General features: G+C 35.5%; 1 protein-coding gene across 10 annotated transcripts in view; it reads left to right on the forward strand.

The window, feature by feature from the left end:
- LOC6043724 (protein spire) overlaps window positions 1-12887 on the forward strand; it is a 340317-nt gene that overhangs the window by 183750 nt on the left and 143680 nt on the right. For all 10 annotated transcript variants that reach the window (XM_038255292.1, XM_038255293.1, XM_038255296.1 and 7 more), the window contains one exon: window positions 11952-12149. In XM_038255292.1, coding sequence (XP_038111220.1) covers window positions 11952-12149 — 198 coding nt within the window. The remainder of the gene's footprint in view (window positions 1-11951; window positions 12150-12887) is intronic.

Raw genomic sequence — 12887 nt, forward strand, 5'->3', positions numbered from 1 at the left:
AAAATGTCAAAATGTCAAAATGTCAAAATGTCAAAATGTCAAAATGTCAAAATGTCAAAATGTCAAAATGTCAAAATGTCAAAATGTCAAAATGTCAAAATGTCAAAATGTCAAAATGTCAAAATGTCAAAATGTCAAAATGTCAAAATGTCAAAATGTCAAAATGTCAAAATGTCAAAATGTCAAAATGTCAAAACGTCAAAATGTCAAAATGTCAAAATGTCAAAATGTCAAAATGTCAAACTGTCAAAATGTCAAAATGTCAAAATGTCAAAATGTCAAAATGTCAAAATGTCAAAATGTCAAAATGTCAAAATGTCAAAATGTCAAAATGTCAAAATGTCCAAATGTCAAAATGTCAAAATGTCAAAATGTCAAAATGTCAAAATGTCAAAATGTCAAAATGTCAAAATGTCAAAATGTCAAAATGTCAAAATGTCAAAATGTCAAAATGTCAAAATGTCAAAATGTCAAAATGTCAAAATGTCAAAATGTCAAAATGTCAAAATGTCAAAATGTCAAAATGTCAAAATGTCAAAATGTCAAAATGTCAAAATGTCAAATGTCAAAATGTCAAATGTCAAAATGTCAAAATGTCAAAATGTCAAAATGTCAAAATGTCAAAATGTCAAAATGTCAAAATGTCAAAATGTCAAAATGTCAAAATGTCAAAATGTCAAAATGTCAAAATGTCAAAATGTCAAAATGTCAAAATGTCAAAATGTCAAAATGTCAAAATGTCAAAATGTCAAAATGTCAAAATGTCAAAATGTCAAAATGTCAAATGTCAAAATGTCAAAATGTCAAAATGTCAAAATGTCAAAATGTCAAAATGTCAAAATGTCAAAATGTCAAAATGTCAAAATGTCAAAATGTCAAAATGTCAAAATGTCAAAATGTCAAAATGTCAAAATGTCAAAATGTCAAAATGTCAAAATGTCAAAATGTCAAAATGTTAAAATGTCAAAATGTCAAAATGTCAAAATGTCAAAATGTCAAAATGTCAAAATGTCAAAATGTCAAAATGTCAAAATGTCAAAATGTCAAAATGTCAAATTGTCAAATTGTCAAATTGTCAAATTGTCAAATTGTCAAATTGTCAAATTGTCAAATTGTCAAATTGTCAAATTGTCAAATTGTCAAATTGTCAAATTGTCAAATTGTCAAATTGTCAAATTGTCAAATTGTCAAATTGTCAAATTGTCAAATTGTCAAATTGTCAAATTGTCAAATTGTCAAATTGTCAAATTGTCAAATTGTCAAATTGTCAAATTGTCAAATTGTCAAATTGTCAAATTGTCAAATTGTCAAATTGTCAAATTGTCAAATTGTCAAATTGTCAAATTGTCAAATTGTCAAATTGTCAAATTGTCAAATTGTCAAATTGTCAAATTGTCAAATTGTCAAATTGTCAAATTGTCAAATTGTCAAATTGTCAAATTGTCAAATTGTCAAATTGTCAAATTGTCAAATTGTCAAATTGTCAAATTGTCAAATTGTCAAATTGTCAAATTGTCAAATTGTCAAATTGTCAAATTGTCAAATTGTCAAATTGTCAAATTGTCAAATTGTCAAATTGTCAAATTGTCAAATTGTCAAATTGTCAAATTGTCAAATTGTCAAATTGTCAAATTGTCAAATTGTCAAATTGTCAAATTGTCAAATTGTCAAATTGTCAAATTGTCAAATTGTCAAATTGTCAAATTGTCAAATTTTCAAATTTTCAAATTTTCAAATTTTCAAATTTTCAAATTTTCAAATTTTCAAATTTTCAAATTTTCAAATTTTCAAATTTTCAAATTTTCAAATTTTCAAATTTTCAAATTTTCAAATTTTCAAATTTTCAAATTTTCAAATTTTCAAATTTTCAAATTATCAAATTTTCAAATTTTTAAATTTTGAAATTTTCAAATTTTCAAATTTTTAAATTTTAAAATTTTCAAATTTTTAAATTTTCAAATTGTCAAATTTTCAAATTTTTAAATTTTCAAATTGTCAAATTGTCAAATTGTCAAATTATCAAATTGTCAAATTGTCAAATTATCAAATTGTCAAATTCTGGGACGGGACGGCTGGATAGAGTCTTCTTATTGAGTGTTTACGTTTGTATTCTTCTTCTGTTTTTTGCAAGAAAATTCGTGTTCGAAAACAAATATCAAGCAATCTGTGATTCAGATAGCTTGACAATTCAAATTTTCTTGATGATGTTTTCAACTCAGTGCTCAAGCATGTGGATGACTTGTTGTTTAGTTTCTCCTCGCAGATTTTTTTTTGAATTTGGCTGTTAAAATTTGCGGTTGGACGTGGGATGAGAATCCTGAGTTTATATTCCATCGTTTTACGGTGGATCCGTTCATAAGGAGCTGCCGGATACAAATTACTTGAAATGGTTGGCAAATCAAAGATGAGTCAAAAAATGTTCATTTCTTCAATTTTTAATGTGTTTTTTATATGAAAGATTTTTCATTTTCATTTGGATGTGAAAAATGCAATACGATTTCATTGCGTTTTCTTACATCAATCTAAAAAAATCCTAAAAAGCCTGCAAGCGAGCCTGCAAGTCATTAAATGGGAGGGGAGATTTTTTTTTATCTGCTCCTGTCGTTGTCCCGTTACGCAAAGAAAGTAAACAAATCTTTCCCAGTTCCCCAAAGAGGAGCACGTCGAATTCAACGGCAATTTTTACTCAACTTTAAAGAAAGTTAAAATTCCTTGGGTCGCACGCCCTAAGGTGTCAGAATCGAAAGAAATGGCTGGCAAAAATTCAAATTTGAACCAATTCATTCACTTCAAAGAGCATAAAAGTTTGTTTTTCAATTTGTGGCAATGTGTTGAAATAAAAAAGTGCGAAAAAAATCAAATAGGCTAAACTGTGGCCATTATTTTTGTTTGCTTTTTAAATCCAGTTCTACAATGTTGTTTCTTCACGCCACATTTTAATTTCATGGGAAGCACAGGTTTAATATTGTTCAATCTAGATGACATTTCAATGTAACGCGCAAAAAAAATAACAAGAGTTTTAAATGGGCAAAAGAAAAGTCGGTTCATGAAATGTATTGTTTTTTAAAATGAAAATGCTGATAAGTCAACATTCGGTGTACGATAGAAATAAATGCCTTTCAATTGAAAATATTTTAATCAATCTATAGCGGTATACGCACTTCGGAAGGAACCGGTCAAGAAAAAAATCAAATGGGCAGTCAGTCAGAGAGGGTGAAGAAAAGCCCCAAGAAATCGCTCCCTCTCCATTGTCCTGCTGTTCGTAAAGCTGTTTCTTGACCCCTTTTCTTCCGATTTGCATACTAGCCTTATTAATGCAATTAAAAATTATTTGTGAAATTGATTTAAATTCGTTTTATTTTTTTTTCAACTCAAATTACAATACTTCTCATTTTCTCCTCATAAGAACCCTGACAGACGGACCGGGCCGACAACGGCCCGAAAACCGCCGGACGGCTCGACAAAACGGCCCGAATTCCGACGGTTTGTCCGACGGAATTCGGGCCCTTTTCGTGCGTATATGCAACACTTTGTCCGACGATCGTCGAAATCGACGTTTGAGAAAAGCGACGTTGACGGGCCGTTGTCGGGCCGTTTTCGGGCGACTTTGTTATTTAGAGTGTCCTGCCATTGTCGGGTGCTCTCGTTTCGGATTTTTTGGTTAATTTGATGCAAATAAAAGAGATTCCGTTAGCAAACATGCACATTTTATTATTCTATTCAAATCGACTTATATTTAGATAATTATTGTCCACATTGAGATGCCAGGTTCGGAACTCGTCTTTGCTCGAGTCTTTGCTTCATTCTTGGTGATCTCAAGGGGCAAAACCAGCAATTTTCAAACATCTAAAGATAAAGTTAGAAAAATATATCAAAAATTCTGAACAAACCATAATTTGAAGTGCTTTACCTCATACATTTGTTCGGCTTGCTAGTTCCGTCAAACTCCTGAATCTGGAACATAGATTTCCAGCTTTTAAAAAATGATATAATGAGTACAGTTTTTCACAAGCACGTTGGAAATCCACGAAAAATTATCTGTCATTAATTTTAATCAACGCCTGCCAAGATTTCTGCATACACAAGATGTCGGCTTTTTGACATTCGATCAAAACGCACGACAAACGCTCGAAAATGGCAGGACTCAATCGACATCGAGCAGATAACGCTTCGAATCGCACGACCGCGGGAATTCAGTCTATCAGGGAAAGGACTGGTTTAGGTTGACAGAAGCGGCCATGTTGAAAGTGGTTTAGTTTGACAATAGGTTTTTTTCTTTTTGTTTATCCCATCCCAGGTCAAATTGTCAAATTGTCAAATTGTCTTTTTTCAGGTATAACTTTTCTGGTTTTAAAAAAGAGAGAGATACTGGTTTGACTTAATACAAGTAGATCAAATAAAAACATTTTTTTTACAAACAATGTAAAATCAATTCTATATCAACAACATCTACAATGCACTAGGAAAGATAAAGTTTTAAATTTTATTTTATTTACAAATCAAATCTGCCATACCCGCTACCGTTGATGTACCTTGCACTGTGGAATGAAAGTGACAGTTCGCCGGAGCCTCCAACTTGAGAGGCTGTGTTTTTTCAAGTTGCAACATGCCGGAACCAAATCGAAATATAACACTGCAGTGCAGTGCACTGATGAGTTCTCAACTAGAAGGGAGGCAGTTGAAGTTTGCAGTGTATACCAGGTAATTTTTAATTTGCAGCTTCACAGTTAGATTGTGGTGCTACGACTTGTTCTGTTTTTGTAAAACTAACCTAAATTTCCCTTTAATTTTCAGCGTCATCACCCAGGTGCCATCGGAACTTCATCGCGACTGCAGGAATGTCGCGGGTTAAGTTCCGTTGGCCACACCTTGACACAGGATGGACAAGCCATCGACACTGCTCGCCAGTCGGCACCGTTGGAAGGCCAGATATGATGCGGTTGGAGTGGTCCGGATTATTCCGGTCTAAAGCAAGCCGTCGCAGCAACAGAAAAAAAAGCCGTCGCAGCAACAGAAAAAAAAGCCGTCGCAGCTGTAGCAACCACAGCCGATGTGAGTGAGTTTAAAGTAAAGTGAATTTATTGTGATAATGTGAATAAATTGAAATAAAATAAGTGTTCCTAAACTCTTCTTTATTTTTTCATTTTTGGAAGAAGCATTTTTATTAGCATAATAACTCACTAATACTAACACACACGATCCCTGTTCACCAATACATTGACATAAAAGGAAAAATAAAATGCCACCAATACATGTGAGAAGTTTGGATGTGTGAGTGTAAGTTCAGTTTTCGGGGTGAAGCTTTTTTTCGTGGATTTCCCTCACAAGCATCGTGCGGTAAAACTCGCCTGTCCGAGCACGGAAGTTTTTTCCCTTCAGTTCGGGAGGGATCCCTCTCAAATATCGGCCGACCTCGGTTGCGTGTACCAAATTTTTTAAATCGTTTTTTCCTAGGTTACAACGACAAAGAGTTCGGAAGTTCTGTAGTTACGATTTGATTTCTTTAATTGTCTGCTTCCCGAAGATTTGGGTTTTAATTAGTTTTTTTTTTTAGTTTTACCTTGAGCAGAATGACGACATCAAGAAGTACACAAAATATTTACCAGGGCCAAACTAAAAGGCTAATCAAAAAGTCTTTAAAAAACAATGAATTAATCGTTTAAAGTTTTTGACCACTTGGCAGGGAGTTACACGAAGATGCTGGATTTAGACTTTAAAGTTAAATGTCTTAAATTTAAATTTTACTGTATTACTTATAACTTTTGAGCTTTGCCATCAGTTGATTAATCAAGAATCGTCAGAATTTAGGACTACGGGTAGAAAATTTTAAATTGAATGTTTCAAGGTAATTCTTGAAATTCTTGGATGAACTGTGGGATAAATTAAGCAATGGTCATATCACTTGCTTATGGCATATTCTTGACCACTTCTCAGTTCAACTTTTGTAACCACAAAGTGATCAAGCCGCCTGAGCGTTCCCAGTGTGAACACGTTGCGACCACTGCCGCAACATCCGAGACGTGCGGAATTCAGAAGCTGCTTTCACTCATCATTCAACGACTTAAGCCGACCGCCCGAAGCCTCTTATGACGGCAATTAATTGTTTTGAATTTCGGTAAGCCGATTTTCGCATACTGCTGCTGGATCGTTTTGTTTAACGATTCCCAGAAAACCCGTCCGACTTTTGAATGAAATCGTTCAAGCTCATGCCCAATGATTGCCGGTGAAGAACCGGTCCTCTACAGCCGTCCGACCTTGATCCAATATTCACACCCTTCAGCCGCCTACCTAAGGACGGACGGACCAGGCCCTACTAATCCGGGTTACGCGTTGACCGACTGCGCCGGCTCGATAATTTACGACTTGTATCGACACGACGATGAAGACGAAGTGATCTCTTCGCGGACGACAAATGATGCTTCGCGGCAGCATCAAACGCGGCGCGCGCCTGTGACAGTTTTACATCAAGATTATTCAAATTTAATAATTTGTTTGCCTCACGCGCGACAAAAGCCGGTGCGAGCTTATTGGCGGTCAGGAGTGCCCAACTGAATCACCACTGTCATTGGGATCAATCTAATCAGCGAGGAGCGGCCTTGCAACAGGCTTGGATGTCGTGCGTAACGGTTTGGGAGAGGATCTATGAAAATAGCATGCAATCCTTTGTATATTTTTTATCTCAGTTTTGTTCTTGAATACGTCCTAAGCAAGTTATAAGATATATTTTTTTCCTCTATCATTCGAAGACTCAATTTCCTTCGTAATTGCTATAATTTATGTGGAAAAAATACATGCAAAATCATGTGATGGGAGAGTTTACATGTTTTGTTCATTTAAAAACATTTCCGCAGAACCAAGTTTGAACAACCAAACAATTGTTCAATTTAGTCACCTCCCCCTCGTCCGCTTCTTTCCTGGAACCAAAAATCTAACAAAATTATGCATAAAATCGTTTACCCACCCTCCGTAATGACTCCATTAGTGACAATCTCGCCGCCGTAGCCGTTCCAACTCGGAGCTCCAATTGCATCATCAACCTTGAAAACGAAACTATTTTGCTCTACAATTACCGTTTGAACAATGAACTTCTACGCGCCACCACCGGGGCACGTGGGCTGTTGTGACTTATTTGGCAACACTGCTCACTGCGACGGGCACTGATCCACCCTAACATTTGTGCGAAAACTATACGCCCTCTTTTTTCATCTTTCGGTTACACCCAGATTGAAGCAGTTTGTTTCTTGAGCTACGAAGACTCCTAGAGATTGCTGTTGGAGGCACCTTTGAGTGTACTCGAGCGATGATTTAATTCAAGTTTCATTGTTGGTCCTACTCTCGTTGGTTGATTTACATCGGGCAATAAACACTCTCGCAGTTGTAACTTCCTAGAGACTTGGAATGGTCCGAGGTTTGGAATAAATCATAACTCCACCAACACTTTTCATCCCATTTTTTGTGGTAGCGGTTGAAAAGGTTGTAATTTATTGTTCACCGAGAGTACGAACCTATTCAAGAAACTTTAGAATTGGAATTGTTGATACCACCACCAGTTGGTGAAGATCTGGACCCAGATGTGTGTGCGTGGGCCACAAATTCGTCAACGGAACACCGACGGACGGATGTTGCGCTTCGGTAATCGTTTGTCTTCACCACCACCTTAAAAAAGTCAAGATCTTCTCTCGCGCGATTGTAACCGATTCCCGGTTGCATTGCATAGTGCGGCAATCGCTGGTGAGCATACTTACAATTACATAAAACCGCTTGATCTTGTCTTTCCGGTAGTCAAATGAGGGAGAACTTCAGTGCTGTAGCGAGGGGTTTTTGATAAAAACTATTTTTTGAAAGAATTTCCGATATGCAGTATGATATGCAGTGTTGCAAAAGAGTGATAGAAAAGCTATCAATAGATTATCTCTGCACCAAAAATATCCGAGAGTATAGCGACCGTCACTATAACTTGTGAGATCTCTTCTTGTGTCTCGTGATTCCCAGCGATGTCATTCTCTCTCTATCACTCCTTCCCTTTTCCTCGACTATGCGCTCTCACCGCTGAGTCTCTCAATCTCTCCGAAAACTGCAATGAGAGAACGCGAGATGGCGATTGGGAGCCGACCACGCATGACGCCCCTTCAAACTGCGTTTGCAAAATTGGTTTTGTGGCGGCTTTTGTGGTTAAACACTGTTGCGGTAGGATGATCGTGGAAGCGAGAATGAGAGAAAAAAGGAAAATGTCAATCGCGAGTGGGTAAACACGAAAACGTGTTCGGCAATGTTCGGCGCTGAGAGTTTCAATGAAGAGAGAAGAGCAGTTGTATTTGAGGCATGAATATTCAGGCGAGATAATTGTAGTTGCTGAGAGCTGATATTTTGATATTTTAACAACCCTCATGATATGTTTTTTTTCTAGATGACTGTAAACAGATTTCTTTGAAAGCAGTGTTGCGTTTATAAAATGACAATAGAATGTCTTTTGAGGTTTGGTTTATTGGCAAGACTGTTGCAAATATTTGCATTTATGTTCCTTGACTCTGACCAAAAAATAAAAAAAATATTATTGTTGAAATTAAAGCCAATTTTTGTATGAAAAAAAAACATTGTGATTACATTTGTAGGGATTACGGGTTGCAGGTTTACATATGTTATAAGTTAATAAATAAATTTAATATATTATTACATAGCGCATCAAAAAGTGCACACCTTCATTAATATTGCCTTGTTAGCTGACAGATAGCGCACTGAGTGCGAGAGCGCGCCAACGAGAGAGAACAACGAGCGAGAAAACAGCGAGATGCGCGCAGCTGGTGAAAGAGAAAATGAAGATGGTCAAATCAGTATTCGCGATTAAAAGCTCAAAAATTCCGACAGATGGCGCGAAGCATCGAAGAATGACGATTAAAATTTTCGCTGTTCGGTTACATAGGAATGCAAACTTAAAATTGATTTTACAGCTCTTAGAACAACTTTTGAGAAAAAAATCAAGTAGTACGAGTGTAAATTTTTTGCCCTCTATAAATTAATGCAATAAAAAATTGAAAAAAAAATAATTTTGAAAACATAATATTGTTTAAAATGATAGAGCATCAAAAGTTAACAAAGTAGGGGAAATATACCCATTTTAATCAGTCTAAGCCGTTAGGCCAATTCTCATCACTTTTGCCGTTTTGCGCTATTAAATCAACATTTTCAGATGTATCAACAATGCAGAGTTGCTTGCTCACTTTTGTTTGAGCTATTTATTACTTTGGAACAGTCAAAAACTCGTTAGGAAAGCTGTAATTCATGATCAAAATGCTGATAGGCCGATAATAGAAATAGGCTGAGAAATGGTATATTTCCCCTATCAGCTCGAATTTTTGCTCAAAATTTGTTTTGAATGCTGGAATTTAACAAAACAGAATTCGCATACATAACCTCAAAGGGCGGAAATTTCAATCGACATTCTTCGCTCTGTTCTGCTACTCAACACTAGGTGTCGCATGTCGTTTGGCTCTTGAACGGCAATTAAATTTTGTGGTTGATTTGTGTGGATTTGTGTGTGGATATGCTGTTTATTAATTGCAAAATATCTGTGTTTTTATTATTAAAAAAGTCGCCAATCACGACAACATTGAGATTTGAAAAAAAAAATCCAAATATTTTCAAACGAGTCCAAACATGCTAAATGTGATCATCATTGCAGAAAATTCATTTTAAATTGTTTTCAGTTGATTAGACCTGTATTTCCATTCAAATTTTGAAAGAAATGTTTTTGCCTTCTAATTTTCAAGCCAATTTTGTAGGGGAGTAGGGTGACATAAACTTTCAAAAAAAAATTGCAACATTTTAAATTGTAAAAACTATAATCCCTTTTTATTTTCACAATGAACATAAATGCGTTCAATTATTGTAAGGAACAATATAATATTTTATAACTATTAATAAATACATTTTCGAAATAAAAAAAAGGTTTGATAACATACGAAAATCTTTATTTCGGAAGGAGATTTTCCGATCGGTTTGATGCCTCCAGCAAATTTGTAGATTATAATGAGGACAATTATGAAAAAACATCCGAAAAATAATCACAATTTGAACCATTCAAACACTTTACAATAAAAATCACGAGGACCGATTGTTTGTATGTTTCAGAGGACCAAAAACTTTTTGGCAAAAAGGCTTTTTTCGACTAAACATAAGTATAAAGATTTTTTTCTCCCAAAGACAAAAATAAAAAAATGGAACACTTAAAAAAGATCAACTTTTATTTTCCATTTTAAAAAATAAACTAAATCTGCAATCAAAAACCATTCAAAATCAATCATAGCATATAAATAGAGATGAAACATAAATTGTGACCTTTTGAGGCTTGGTTTTAAATTATTTTTATCCGATAGATTGGCAAGTTTCACGACGATTGCAAAACTAAACAACTATTTGTTTGATTTTCAAAGTCTAAAAATAAAAATTATTGAAAATTGTCTCACTTCTGGAAAACTTTTTTTTCAAATTTGTTTCAAAAATTCAGTACGGAAAAGTTCGTTTTAGCATTCATTTCAGTGCTACAAAGTTCAACATTTCAGCACTTGTATCAAAAAGTAAAAAATTTCGAAACTGTTTTGGAGTTTGACATTCATTTTGATGTCTATTTTTTAAATTGTTGCTATTTCAATATCTAAACCATTTTTATTTTCTTTTATAATTATTTTGTTTATTTTTTATCAATCGATCAAATTTTGATATAAAAAATCAAATTGATTAGTGCCTCCTAGATGGTATTTAGAGAATTGATCAAATCGAAGTCTCCAAAGTTTTTGACGTATTTAATATCCATGCAAATCGCAAGAAATAAATAGTGTCTCAGTGTGAGAAGTATTAAGTATTTTAATGAAAAATTCCCAAGGTGGAGACAAATACTTGTCATTGCGTGATTCATAAGAACTTTTAGAAAAGCCAAATTTTTATTTTGAAATTTTCAATCTTAAAAAGTTTAATAAATTGTTTGCCTTTTTTGTCTAACGAAAATATGAAAATAAAATCTTAAGTTACGATTGCTTTTACATCAAATCATAAGAAATTCACAAAACTAAAAAAAGTTTGTTTATATTTATTAAATTGCTTTGAAAAGCGCAAACAGCAACTAACCCTAGTTTGAAATGATTAAATAGTAGTTTATGCAACAAGTTGCAAAAGAGGATTTTTTCAGCACGAGTCGTACATTTATCCAACGACATTCACCGAGTTGGATAAATACGACGAGTGCTCAAAAAATCAAGTTTTGCAACGAGTTCCATACAACATTTTTTGCAATTTCGAAAAACACCCATTGAGTGAAATTTTATGTCAAATTTTCATGTATTTTGTCAATAAATCGTTTGAATCAAAAAAATGTTGAAAAGTATTACTTTTCAAAACAAGTGCTGAAAAGTTCAACTTTTCAGCACCCATTTCAGTGCTGAAAAGTAGAACTTTTCAGCATTTATTTTGAAAAGTCTTGCTATTCGATTCTGTTATTTTTGGTACAGAAAAGTAGGCTATTTCGTCGTTCAAGAATGACAGGAAAAGTATGTAGTTTCACGACGGAATTGCAAAAAACTATGTAAATTACTTGCAAGAAGAAATCTCGCCAACTAAGGATACGCCTCTGTTTTGAACATTACATCAGCGCACATCTTTCTCACTTCATGCTCAAGCTCCAAGTCCCGGTTGAGTGACAGCAGCAGCAGTTGTAACGAAAACGCGACAACAATAAAAACATGTTTTTTTGCAAACCGGCTTCCAATCTCTGCCAGATAACAGCGTCCGTCCATCCAACCTTCTGAGGAAGCATCTTTTTGCGCCTCCGGTGAAGTTCCCCAAACAATGGTCCGATCTCTTGTCAGCAAAATCTTCGCTTCCGGGCGCTTTTTGCAAACCCCCTCCAAATAAATCCCAACTAAACGAGGTTATGTTTCTCTTTCTCTCTCTGTTTACAGTTCTGCTCGTCACGTGTGTCCCCATCGAAGCCGGAGGACCACTACCGGGCCGTGTGCCGGGCGTTGGCCACCGAAACGCTAGAGTTAAGAACGTTCCTACAGCGGGTATGCACAGGCGAGGGCGCCGAGGTGCTGCGGTTGAAGGCCCAAGCCGAAACGTCCGGCAAGGAGCTGGAGAAGATCCACTTCAGCGATTGGGTAAGTTTCCAGTTGAGATTTGGTTTCTTCTTTTTTTTCGGTGAAATGACCCAAAATCCCCTACTAACCCCGTGAGCTCGAGTGACCTAGATCTTCAGACCTCTCGCTTCCAGCTCGATAAAAGCAAAAGTCCATAAAGTCCGTCATTTCGATTTCGTTTGGAGTTCTTGTGATCCCCCCATCATCACCCCTCCTCCAAAGAATGCGCCATTCTCCGATAATTTTTGGATTGATGCGCGCCCTCCCCCTCTTTAGATGGATTTAAGTGCCCAATCAACGTCGATGACGGTGCGCGTTTCGGATTAGCTTAGTGGAGCTTTGGAATGGTACTAAAATTGGGTGTTTAATGATCAGAGCTAGGGGCAGAAGGGCCAGAACTAGGTGAGATGCGCGTGGCTGTCAATTATTGTGCGCGCGAGCGTTAGAAAGTGACAGTTTTTGAGGGTCAGAAAATGAAAAGATTGGGTCGAAATGTGTTTTGATGGTTGCTTAGCATATAAATCGGTCAGTTTTACGCTTAAAATATGTCCTAATGAAGTGGTTTTTTTTACTAATTAATTCCCGGGATTTCCCGTAAAAAAATATTTCCCGTTTCCCGGGAAATTTGGAAATTTTTCGGGAATTCCCGAAATTTAAGCGAAAATATATATATTCTTAACTTTTTGAAACCAATTTCGTGAAATTGCTCTGAAAAAATTATTAATGAAGAATCTCAACAAAAATTAGTTCAATCCCATT

Source organism: Culex quinquefasciatus, chromosome 2 (genome assembly GCF_015732765.1).
Source record: "Culex quinquefasciatus strain JHB chromosome 2, VPISU_Cqui_1.0_pri_paternal, whole genome shotgun sequence".
Taxonomy (NCBI): Eukaryota; Metazoa; Arthropoda; class Insecta; order Diptera; family Culicidae; genus Culex; species Culex quinquefasciatus.